The sequence below is a fragment of the Crocodylus porosus genome, unplaced genomic scaffold (assembly GCF_001723895.1).
Source record: "Crocodylus porosus isolate Cpor-Errol unplaced genomic scaffold, CroPor_comp1, whole genome shotgun sequence".
NCBI classification, from domain to species: Eukaryota; Metazoa; Chordata; order Crocodylia; family Crocodylidae; genus Crocodylus; species Crocodylus porosus.
The window spans coordinates 21,737,572-21,751,044 of record NW_017728948.1 but is presented as its reverse complement, the minus strand read 5'-3'; the positions used below and the strand labels follow the sequence as shown (position 1 = coordinate 21,751,044).

Sequence of the window (13,473 nt, the reverse complement as noted above, 5' to 3'; positions counted from 1 at the left end):
GATTCTATATCTTTCCAAACAGCTTTGATGTAACAAAAAGGACACAGGTACTCTTTTGTAACCCAACTATTATTTAAACATGTACTCTTGGTTTTTCTTCCTTAGAAGTCTCAGAATACACATGGAAATTGAATGTTTTCTCCAGGAACTGGTTAAATCAATGGTTCAAAAAACTCTAAGAACATCATATATGATCAGCAAACGTTCCACTGAGTGAAGTTGTGAGTGCATGAAATGCAGCTCTCCTAGTAGCAGCTGAAGACTAATTAAATGCATAATAACAGCACCACTAAACTCCTGAATGGTATTTTAAATCTCATACACTTATGCTTTCCAACTGTCCTATCTGTAAACACAGCAGCGGCTGTGGCCTTAAGAACCCAGTCTCCTTTTCAGCTTTCCTATTTCATACACATTTGCCAGAATTTTTATAATGCATCTTAAGGATCCAGGCTTTTCCGATGACTGCAAAAAAGAGTTTGTATAGTAAGGTAAATGTAATATAATGTTGTTTGAATCTAGGGTAAGGTCATATTAAGCAGTTTATTCAAACTTTCTGCCTCGGTTTCTGTTACATAAAAAAAAATCTCATGTACCTACTTCTAAATCTGCTGTGAGGATTAGCTGCATGTTGTGTGTAATGTATTTGAAGATAAAAGCTCTACAGAAATGTCGAGTATTATTACACAGAAGCATGTTCAGATCATTTAAGTTTTGATTTTATCACTATGTCCAGAGTAAGCTTTTCATTTTCAGGGATTTACACGTATTTTGGATACAAAAATTCAGCTTGAGCTGATATTTAGTATGCAAACTTTCACTATGGGAAACCACCTTAAAATAATGAATCTGGTCATCCTGAAATATAATAAATAAATCTTTAAAGCTGATTAAGGTGGTTCTTTTATGATCCTATATCTTTTTAAACACCTTTGGCATAACAAAAAGGATTGCTTACAACAAAGTTATCTTTCATAAATATGTTTGAATATACATAGCAAACATTCTGAATACAGGAACTGTTATCCTGAATCATGCCAGTTATTGTTATCCTGAATCGTGTTTCCAAACCCAGCGTCCCATCAACAGAAGTGGCTGGATACTTCAGAAGAAGGTGGAAGAAACTATACAATTAGCATTTATGGAATAAACCTAGGTCAATGTAAAGAGGGGTTGAAAAGAGCAGTTTCTTATCCTGTGAAAATCTCCCACTTTTTTCCCTGATTGAGGTAACTAGTGCTCTCTTCTAGCTCCCTCTGCCCCTTATCTGGGACCAGGAGAGCATACTTGTTCCTGTTTCCATTCTCTTTATCCAGCAAAAATAACATGCTCAAATTCGCCCTGATCTGGATTAGAGCTTTTCCATAGATCCAGAGCTTTGGCTCGACAATTACTGGTAACGCAGTACCCCTTCCCATGCAGGCACGTGGGCATGTTGGGGGTAGAAGTAGGGAGAATGGCATTGGTAGGTGCCTCTGTATGGTACCCTTCCACCCTGGCAGTTAGTGTACGTTCCCCTAGCAGAGCTCCATATTAAAGGTGATTCAGAGGTGATTCACTAGGGTTTTCAAAGAATGGGATGCTGCAGGCTGCGTAGTAGCATCTTTTGCCAAGCTCCTGTTGCCAAAAGTTATCTCAAGAATGAGTTAATAGAGGAATGACTAAATACAGATGGACATGAACAGGAGCAAACCAGGTTCTGTGCAACTGCTTGGACAAAGAGGAAGGGAACAGCTAAGCTATAGAGAGGCTGAAACTATCCATTAGTGGTGTTTGAAATGAGCTCTATTCAATTCAGATTTGGATTTGAATTCAGCCCGAATTGGGGACAGTGATTCGATTAGTTGATTCAGGTCGCTGTCCAGATTCGGAGATTCAACTACTAAATTGGGTCAAATCTCCGCCAAATCGAAACAGGGACTGAAGCTTCGCACCGCCCTACTATCCATGTACGTAGTAGGCCTGTGTGAATAGGGAAGTATTCGATTTGGATTCAGCTGATTTGGAGTACAGTGATTCGATCTGGAGATTTGGATCACTGTCCTGAATTGATTCATTTGAATTGGCATCAGAAGATTCGGTGCTGATTTGGAGAGATTCAGAGATTTGGCCATAGACTATATTGGGGAATCACTAAAATATCTATAACTTTATCATTTTGGGGCAGATTTGAATGAAACCAGCAGAGAAAATAGCCCCTTCTACGATCACAAAGCATGCCAAGTTTCAAGGAGATAGATGCAGGGAAACTGCACCTCAAGGTGCTGACAAGCAAAACGTGATGTGTGAGTGACTTTGTGTGTGTTAAGGCACAGTGAGGTGAAAACTGCAGGGATGGTAGCCCCTGTTCTCACCCTCACAACTCTACTGCAGTCAGTAAGCCTCAGGCCTCTCAAAGATCTTACAGGTCTGGGTTTTCCCCAGCCAGGACTGTGCAGTGGCTGGAGGTTATCAGGTGCCTCTTGCTCCTACCTGCTTTTCACCAGGGAGGTCCTGGCATTTCCTGGGGCTGCCACTATGCCCACCCAGGCCTCTTTACCCTGGCAGGGTGCAGTTTTAAGTCATGCTCAGGATGATGTGAGGCCTCCTCCTCCCCATATAGCCCCATTAATATCTCTTATTATTAATTTATGTATGTGTCTGACTTCTCTGTTGTGTCTAGTTTACTGTATGTGTGTGTAACTAACTAATATCTCTTCTTCTTCTTTGATTACTGTATGTATTTGTCTGACTCCTTCTTCTCTGTTGTGTTTACTGTATGTGTGTGTAATTAACAACATTAATATCTCTACTTCTCTGTGTATGTATGTGAGTATGTGTAATATATGTGCTTTCCTGCACAGAGATGGATCACACTGCCAGGGAAAACACAGCTTTCTCTTTAAATATTGGGGGTGGAAAAAACCCCAAGAACAAATAAGAGGTTTCTGCGGGAAAAATAAATTGAAAGAAATGGATTTGATAGGGATAAGTAGAGGGATTCTAGTTAGTAAGCTGTAGCCAATCCTTTCCAAGAACAGAAACTAGCAGGAGACTGATTAGGAAGCCAAGACAGTCCAGTACATTTCAGATGCTGTTGCTCAGGCAGAAACAGCTCACAAAAGGGACAGAAAGGTGGCACACAGAGGCTTATATGCTGTTTCTATGTCCCTCCCCAGGAGTACTGTGATTGGAAGGGGACTCAGGGAAAGATCACAGTCATTGGCCAGCTACAGATGTCAGTTTTTCCCCTCCTGCTCTCCCTCCCTCTTAGCAGTTTCTGTTCCCCTGAAAGACTGCCTTCCGAATCTCCAAATCTTTTTCTGAAGCAATTTGGAGGCTCTGAATCAATTTGGAGGGGGTTTTTTTCTCCCGATTAGATTTGGATTTGGTGATTCGGTCTCCAAATCGGGCTGAATCTTCTCTGAAGTGAATCAACAACTGAAACTTCGCACACGCCTAGTACGTAGCACCTAATTCCAAGGAGCAGAAACTTCTATGTAGGTACTTATATATAGATTTAGATGCTTTATTTTAGACTCTGAAATTTGGACTGTTTGTCTCTAATTATAATTCTTTTTATGAAAGTGACCATAAATATGCTTATAGACTCACAGAGAACAATTACTTATAATGCAGGTCTCAGAGCCTCTTTGCTTAGAATAGGCATAGCAAAGACTGATGTGCAGAGGCACAGTTGTGTGTGGAAGCATGTACAGAATTTGACAACTCCCAGGCCAGGCTCTAGGCAGTGAAATCAATCTTTTAGTCTCCTGAGCGATTAAATTAACTTCATGACCAACGAACGAAACAAAAGGCTCTACAAACAAATCTAACTGAAACACAATGTTCAACTAAGGGGGAAGTTGTGACAGAAACTGGCAGAAGTTAGATAATTCTACTAGATTCCATGTCCTGGCTTTTCTCACCTTGTGTCATAGCCCTAATGCTATTTATGGACCGGGATGTGTATTTAGAAAGGGTGGAATGCATGGCTTCCCCATTCTTTTATCCTGGGTTTGTAATAATGTACTGCCTTTGATTCAGGGATGTGCTGATATTTTAACAAGAGACCCCCAGCAACTTTTCACCTTATGCTTATCAGAAACCCCATATTACAGAGACACACATGCTTGCATAGAAGAGAACTGGCAAAGTGCTGTTTAATTCTCCCATTTAAACAAACACCTGCTCTCTCAGAAACATGATCCAGAAGAGAAGTAACAATGACTTGGAAATCAAATTCAGATGTAAATGAGCTATGCAGAAATCTTCTAATTTGTTCCTGAAAAACATTCTGAGTAGATTGGCTTTACAGGACATAAGCCAACACCCTAATCTGAAGAGTGTGAGAGAAATAAGAGCCTGGAAGTATATTCTGTATGGATGTCTTTTAGCACTACCAGCTAAAGGCAACAAAGGTTTTGCTTTTTAAGGATCTGATCTAAAAGCCTATTGGCTTTCACAAGAATCTTTTCACTGACTTTGGCTCCAGTGTTACAAATGACTCAGTGGTACTGAGAGGGAGGAGAAGAAGGAGGATGGAATTTAACTACAGGAGGGAAATCACCAGAAACATCTCTTCATTTTGATGCTTTCTCACAGAGACCCTCTTTCAGAACATCCTTGCCCTCACTTCAAATTCCAACAGTCTATTAGACAAAACCTCCCTAAAACAATCAGCACAAGAAAACTGGAATGGGGGAGGCAAAGCTAGGATTCAGATCTGGCCTCAAAGTGGCTCTTCTCTCTCCTACTGGTCTCTTTACATTGCATAAAATAAAGAAACACTCTTCTGCATGCCATGTTTTTCTCCTCCAGACCAAATGCTATTCCCCACTCTGGTGCAATGCAGGTGGTGCTTTCCTAGATGGTTAGAATGAACATCCCATAGTATACGACCAACAAGCCAAAAATGTCACGCAAAGCAGCTGGGTCTGGTAGAATATTGCTTGTGTTTCAGACATCAGGTGGTAAGAATGATCAGTTCTGAAAAAGTTTATTCCTCTAACAAGAAGCAATCTCCCCTACAGGAGATAGAGGTAATGAGGTATACCCTAATTAGGTGCTTAGTGATGATTCAAAGTTCATCAGTTTCCTGATAATTATTCATTAACCAATTTGGAGGTTGGTATTTATCCTATAGAATTCCCTGGCAACCAGTTACATCACCTAAAGCCCCTGAAGAGTGGTACTCCAGAGTATGATGACTTTATCTGCTAATTCCGATAATCATGAGGTGTATTTTTAAAATCAAAAAACAAATGTTAAAGCATGTGTTCTATTTTTAAATACATTTTTGAAAGCAATATTAGCCTGAATATCAATGGAGCAAGCAATCATAATAAAGGATACTGAAGCTCCTGTCTGTGATTGCTAAGTGCCAGAGGTTAATCCTGAGATCATCAGCTGACATGTATGTCTCACAGTCGCTGTTGACAGAAATTGAGTTGACGTGATAGGTGTGACCATTAGCAAAGATCCTCCTGGGAGTGACTTCTACCATTAAATCCATAGGTTTCAACACAGGCACCTGAAAAAAACGAAAATGGGCAAATAATAAGTAATTTCTGTCCATATGATGAGAGCTTTGGTGCAGAGTAGAGAATACAACATAATTACAATTTACATGATTTATTGAGTTTCTTCAAATGCCTTATCAAAAAAATTCAAATGACAAAGGGGTAGATCCAGACTGACCTTGTAGACACTCCAATTGCAGCATCACTATATCTAAGATTTCCCTGAGGAGTGTGATCCAAATCAACAGATTAGGTACCTATAATCACTACATAGTGAAGGGGGACATCTAAGGGCCTTCCAGAGTCAATTCAGAGTGCATAGATGCTCACAGAGGTACCAAGAACAAGTTAATAGGAAAAGTGAAGTACAGGGGTGTGTCTGAATTTCCACTCCTCCTTCAAGTTCAGCCATTTGACTCAGGGCTCCTCATTAGATCCTGAGATGCGAAGGATATCTGGACTGCCTGGAGGGAAGACGCCTACCAGAACCAGGATGGCTAATTGACAGTATACAAGCAGTTTACATTGTCTTTTGAATGATGATCATCTTTTACCTAATAACCCAGTGGTTAGACCCTCCACAGCCTGTGGGGACTCCTTCACATCCCACACTATCCAAGACTGTGCCTTACCTACCAACCTATAATAAAATAGTCCCTGGGGGAGCCCCACTTCACCTCTCCTATTGAAGCTTGGCCACTGGGTATTCGAAAGTTGAATAATCACAAGATAAAAAGGACAACACGCATAAGGAAGGATAACTCTCTAGCAAATGAAGAGTGTTCTCTGGACTGCTTGCTCACTTTACATTAGACACTGAGTTCTTCCCTAAAAAAACATTAAATGTGGCTTCAACTCTTAAACTCCATGAGATAACCTGGGGTACTACATCAGCATTGCACATATTCAACAGCTCAGTTCAGCCATTCTCTCAGCAGTGCTGTGGTAGTTAAATTTCACAGGCGATTGCCTATTGGTTTACCAAATGAAGACTTCAGCTGTACTAGCTCATCCCTGGCTGTCTTCTCCCAGCAGTGCATGTCCTTACCATCAGTTTTAGCTATTCCACATGCCACACTCACAATGGGATGGGTCATTTCTTTCTTTATAATGAAATGAACACATGCCTGAATCTGGCTCATTTTGTCTGAATTTATCCCTTCAATTGCTCTGAATAAGACAGGAACCCTGTTAAACAGGAACTTAATATATAATGTCAGACAGAAAAATGAAGAACCCTGATGTGAAAATATGGTAATTCAAATTTTTAAAAAAGATGTTACTACTTAAACTAAAATTATGTTATTTTTAAACAGTCTTTTCATATAGATTATTACACTATAAATCATTTGCTTCTTGAAAAAAGTACGAGAGATTCGAGACCAGATTCTAGGAACTACAATTCCAATCCAGGAAATGGAATTAATCATAAGCTTAAAGTTATGCACATGCTTAAATTCTTTGCTGAATGAGAGCAAAAATATCAAGCAACTGGAATTTGGGGAAAGAACTCTCATAAAAACCAGCATCTTACCTGTAGTGATGTTACTGTAGAAAGATCTTTAAGTTTCCCTTCTTCATCTTTTAAGTTATATCCTTCTGGTCTCTTATCTCGTTCAGTAATTTTCCATAATTTGATAGTTTTGTCTTTTAAAAAGGAAAGAAAGAAATTGGTATTGTTAAATAGCAAAGGGATCGTTAGTTCTAGGCCCCCCGGGGGAAGACTAGGACTAATGGTCATAAACTGCTAGAAGATCACTTTCGGTTAGACATAAGGAAAAACTTCTTTACAACTCGAATGTCCAGGGTCTGGAATAGGCTACCCCCAGAGATGGTACAATCACCTACTCTGGATATCTTCGAAAAATGTTTGCATGCTCCCCTTGCTGGGGTTACCTGGCCCCAGTTGTCTTTCCTGCCCAAGCACAGGAGGGTTGGACCTGCTGATCTTGGGAGGTCCCCACCAGCCCCTAACATCTCAGTGAACTCTGATCTCTGTACTTGCCTTTAATAGAATAAACATTCCTGAGAAGGTTCCACATTTCTGATCAGTTCAGTTCCATACTGCAATAATCCCATTCAGCTAAATGGGATTTTGCTGCTCAGACCCACTTTTCCAACTGGCTCCTCAAACCTTGACATGAGTTAGCTGGTTCCTGGAGTTCTCAAAAATGTGTCAAGCAGATGCTGCTCGCATGAACCAATCAGCCATTTTAAGGTCAAGTGGACTAAGAACTCTTCCTGCACGAGGCATGGACTTGGGAACCTAAGGCTCCTGTCTATGAGAAGGAAATAATGATGCAATTTATGCCAGTTTGCTAGGGTATCCATAAGTGGCACAATGGGGAACATGGGATGGACAGGAAGTGGCACAATGGGAATATGGGATGGACAGTTGATACCTGACCTGCTGCCAGAGGCAAAGATTTTTTATTCTGAAAATCATAAGCTGGCAATATTAATCAAGACTGAGCAAAAGACTGAGACTATTTCCTCTCACTGAAAAAGAAACACAGAAAAGAGATAGCAGAGAGAGTTAACAGAGAAGGAGGCTCTAAAGGAGTGTCACTAACTGGGATGGGAATGAGGGAGAAGAGCAGGCAGAAAACAAAATACACCCATCATCTGGGGGTCAGAATCCTTTTATCAGACACTTGCATGGTATGGGTAAACTTGAATGGCAAGCCATTGCTTCTGGTCATCGGCTTCCAGAGTGGCTCTGGACCTTCCTACTGCAGTCAGCTCAAGAATTTTCTCTCAGGTCACGAGGTAGAGACCTGGACTTCGTTTAAATCTGAGGGACCAGGACAACAATCTCAGTTTGCTCTCTATGGGCATGTTTACACATGACGCTACATCACCATAGTAATGCGCTACAGCAATGTAGAGTCCACGGGTGTCTACATACGACCAGCAGCTTCTCTGCCTTAGTGGTGTGCTCCCCCATTATAGCATGCCGCTATGGAAAAGTAGCTGCTAAAAATAACTGTCCGACATGTAAATAGTGCAGTACGGGCAGTTACTGAGCCATGCTTTAGTACTTCCAAAAAAAGTACTCAAGCACAGCACAATAACAACATCACTGTAGGGCAATGTGTAGTCATGCCCTGTGTGATCTAATGGTAACTGGATCTGCTACACTGCCTTAATTCAGGCTGGTTTTTAAAGACACTTCCAACTCTTGTAGGTCACAGTTTTTGTTCCATAAAGTCCTTGAAAAGGATAGTCTGATGAAATGTGGTCACTTGTTTTCATTTCTGAAGCTGGTTTACTACCAACATTCTTATGTTTTAAGATCAATTAACCCAACTCCCACAAGCAAAGATAAACTGCCATTTTATTCAGCTGTAGCTTTTGTACAAGTTTTGGATCCTTTATCAATTTTTAAACAACAATAGATCTAAAAATCAACTAATTTATCATCTAAATTGGTACAGCTATATAGAGAGATATAAAGATATATGTAGGTATAGCTATACTTCAGCATCTGTACTCTGCTATCAAATCAGTGTTGCAGCTGTAACAATTGCATGTCCTGTCTTGTAGTTTAGTAGATTTATTATAAAGTACAAAATTCACTGCAGACTTCTATTCAACTACATTATTACACTAATACAGTTCATCCTTAATCCCAATGAATATTTTAAAAATAAGCATTTGATGCATTTTTCATATAGGTGGATTTGAACACTATCAATTAACACACTTTTTTTTTCCCCACAGGAAAATGTGTTTATGCAGTGATTAAGGGACTGTATTTGCTGATTCCTTTTTTACCTATGCATGGTTGCTGGTCTCACAATGCTGTTTTAAAATTCAAAGCATGGTTAAGCTTTGAAAAGTGACTGTAGAAATGGCATTGTGAGGTTCCATAACCAGTCTCATGGGTGTGGGGCAGTTTAAATTAATTAATGCCTGGAAAGCATTTGAAATCCTCAGATAAGGCTTTGTATGGGCCAAATTCTATCTCAAATCAGAAACTGGCTCAATTAGTGCAAAGAATTACCAGTGAATCATAATAATTTGTTGTTATAACATCACATTAGTTCAGTTTACAAGCTGAAGTATAATTTTGCTAACTGCAAACACTTCAAACCCGCACTGGGACCTGAAAGCCACAGTGGATTCCTTCTGCCTCCATTAATTAAGATGCTGTAATCAAAACTTAGTTGACAACTTGTTGAGGATAGGTGAACTGGAAAAAATCCAACTTCTTCTCCCATAGCTGTATGGCCTGCAGGGTTTTCATCATGCATTAAAAATGTCTTTTCTATTAGAAACAAATATATAAAGACATGTGCAGCCAGCTTCAGACGTATGGGTGCTACTTCCATTTGAATTCAGTGGGAGCTGAACATCTGTTTTTCTAGGTAACATTTGCTCTGCTGGGAAAGTGACCATAAAAATGACATCCAAATATTCTTTTCTGACCACAACTATGCTTTAAATTTTTTGTGTAATTTTTCAAAAATCTTGAAATTCAAAAATCATGATAATTTTTTATGCAAACAGTGAATTCAGAAAACACATCACCACCACCATTATCCAGTGTTCATGTACTTTGATGAACCGATCAGCACGGGACGTGACCCCATCACAACTGTTAATGTATTTACCCTCAGAATAAACTTGGAGGTAGGCAAGCACTATTAGGCCCACATCTAGATCAGAAACTGAGGCACACCAAGAATGAGTGACCTACCCAAAGTCATACAGGAATCTGGAACAAAGAGTTTAACAAAGGTCTCTAAGTCCCTGAGCTGTGTCCTAAGTACCAAAGCATCCTCCTACAATGCCTCGGGCCCAAGCTTCAGCTCTTCATCTTTTAGAACCAAGTAATCAAGAAATCTGCTCACACAGAGGAATCTTTGGGTACCCAAAGACCCAGCATATACATGTCTGGACATAGGTCTCTCCTCTGCATAGCTTGGAATACTAGAACCGGGAAGCGCGGAAGCAGAATACTTCCAGCCAGCTCAGCACTGAGCAAACACAAAGGTGACTTGAGTTAATATGTGCCAGCCTTAAACTGACTGGTGCTGAACATTCAGGCCCCTGTATTTCCTGTGTTTTCCAAAAACATCATTTAGAATGGAAACAAAATAGAAAATCATTTTCTGCATAGTTGCAGATGCAATTGTCTTTTACACTTGTTTGATTTAGGAAATTGAACTGAATTTGAACTGAGAAGAACAGACCTGAACTCCCCAACCATACACTTAGTATGTGAATGATTAATTTAGCACACACTATACCTAGCTTTTCCAGGTCTACTTCATGTCATCTGCCAAGAGGAAAACCATGGGTAAAAATTATTCTACACACGAGGAATTATGACACATTTAAGCATATATTCTGTTTTTGAATGCATCAGTGCAGCTCCTATCAGTATTTAATACAATAATAATTATAGCCTGTTATGTCAAGCTGTCCAAAAATTAAAGTTTTATAAGACAGTTCCGAGTCAAAAGACTAAGAAACAATGCTCAATACTGAATTAAATGTGTGGGTATTGTTTTGCTATTCCAAACATTAACTAGATACAGAGATCTTGCTCTAAAGTTATAAATGTGTTCTAAAAAGAAATTTTCTAAAGTTACAATTAAGGGCTTCTATATTTGTTGGACTGCAGATGATTCCTAAATGTCCTCAATTGTATAAGTAATAACTTTTTTGAATGAAAAGCATTGTCACTGCAATCTTGGATCTGAAAATCAAGCTGAGGCTTTTCAGTCTCATGCATCATCAACAATAGTAGAGATTCTGGAAACCAAATATGTCCCTGGTGCGACTCCACTGCTTACAAATTATTCCCCCATGACATATTTGTAAACCTACTGTTCCTTCTCCCTTGCCTGGTTTTATCCACAACTCTCAAAGCATGTTGCAAAAGAGAATCAGCAACAATACCCCATTATTTCTACTTTGTTTTCTATGGACATGCATACATATGTGTGAACATTAGGAACTTTCTAAACTTTGAAACAGAACTCCGTTAATGCCACCTGAAAAGTAGCCCCCTCCACCCCATTCTCTCTCACATATGTTCATTTTCCTAACTAGAGTTTAGATAATGAAAAATAAACTCTGTCCTTCACTGAATTCAGCAGGCATTGCTGAGTACACTTTCAAAAAATAGCTGTTGAATGCCATTTTCACAGAGTTTCTTTCAAGATAGAGCTGTATTTAATAGCAAAACATGGTCAACTCCCTAAATGCCTCATGGGCCTCCAGACAGGAACTGTAAAGCCTGTGAATGGAAATGCAACTTACAAGTAATAAATACAAAAATCAATATAAGAATGTCTCTCCTGGAACTGAAAGCTACTGGAACAGAAATGTGGGTTAAAATGATACTGAAAAGTAGCGCATAAGAGAAATCAATCGGCAATGAAACAAACCACGGTAGAATAATCCTGATACTTCCCCAGATCTTTCTTCTGTCTTACCATTTGTTGACAAGAGAGAGTGGGCTGCATTTTGCTGTGGTAGCCACTTGATCTTGTTTATTTTTTCCTCTATCTCCAAGCTCTTCAAATAATCAAATTCAGGTTCATGGCTCTGGAAAGTGCTGTAAACATTGTATTCACCCTGATTGTAAGGCTCATTTTTGCTCTGCAGAAAATGCAAACAAAAATGTGTCTGATGGTGTCAGTATTTAATCTCTAGGTTCTGAGTTCATTGAGGCAAGGTAAGATAGCAGCCATTATAAATATAACAGTCTCAAGATATAATTCAATGTCAATGTTAAAACAGGCTGTTGACTGTTTACGTATCTTTTACACAAGTGAAAACAAATATTGTGTTTAACCGGCTTGATTATTCTTCATATTCAGAAAAAAGAAAAACATTAAAGACTGGAAAGAAAGATCCATTATTTCAAGAAAAATAATTTTATTAAAATGTTAGTTACAAAAACACATAAGAGAAAAATCTCAGCAAAAGTCAAAATTTAAACACTAAGAACAAGGAATTCAGAGGGGGTTTTTTGCTCATAAGCTTGATGCTGACCATTCCTTTTATCCCTGAAAATGCTTTGCTGCAACCCCCTCACCCTGTTCAGCCCCTGGACTAACATGAAACCTACATTCTCACACCAAGGAGCGAGAAACACTCTCTCGAGCCATCCTTGTTTTCTAAGCCTACTCCATGCATGCACCTTGCCTCTCATCTTTCAACTACAGATTTTCCCACTCCCACATCTTCACTATTGTCAAGGGACTGCAATAATTTCACAGCCTACAGAGAGAATCTGATTCTCATGAACAGCAAGGTACACTCTAGCAGCTTAAACACACTAAAGGTAAGAACTGGGACAAGATCCTCTGAACAGCTTTAACCATTTAAATGATAAACCACTCAGTAACTTACTGAGATGAATCTGTTCAATCCACCACATTTTGGGGAGTATAAAGACTGCTATATCTAACTGATTTTCACACCGTGTTTCTGTGATTGAAGTATCCATATAAAAATATTCAGCCTGACCTACACATAAGCTACAGTGGGCATCATTTTTAAAGGCAAGGCAGAATATTGCAAACTAGGCAAAAATAGTCAAAAGATATTGGGCCATGAGTCCTGTAGTTACTATTGTTAAAAGTACATCTCTCTTATTCTAACAGACCATCTTGACTGTATTCAATACTTTATTGTTGGTCATTCCTACATCTGAGTTAGTATTACTACACCTCAGTTTAGGTTTTTACCTTGAGTTAAAACAGGCTGCAGGGGGCTATGAAATAGAAAGCAGACTTTAGCAGGAATGACTAACAGACAGCAAAATGGCTGAAGAAACGATAGTCTGAATAGTCAAATATAAAGAGCTTTAAAAAGGATAGAGAGTCATCAACAACTGTGATGGGGAGAGAAATTAGCAGGAATCAGGGAGATGATAATGAGCCATGAAATCAATCAACCTTCTCGGTCCTGTCTGAAATGTCACTTCCCCTTCCCTACAGTTAATTTTGAA

General features: G+C 39.3%; 1 protein-coding gene across 4 annotated transcripts in view; it reads right to left on the bottom strand.

Moving 5' to 3' along the window:
- Positions 1-13,473, bottom strand: part of PPP2R2C (protein phosphatase 2 regulatory subunit Bgamma) — a 350,473-nt gene that overhangs the window by 92,918 nt on the left and 244,082 nt on the right. For all 4 annotated transcript variants that reach the window (XM_019553339.1, XM_019553341.1, XM_019553338.1 and 1 more), the window contains 3 exons: positions 11,951-12,116; positions 7,036-7,148; positions 5,335-5,512 (listed from right to left, as the gene is read on the bottom strand). In XM_019553339.1, the coding sequence (XP_019408884.1) occupies positions 5,335-5,512; positions 7,036-7,148; positions 11,951-12,116 (457 nt within the window). The remainder of the gene's footprint in view (positions 1-5,334; positions 5,513-7,035; positions 7,149-11,950; positions 12,117-13,473) is intronic.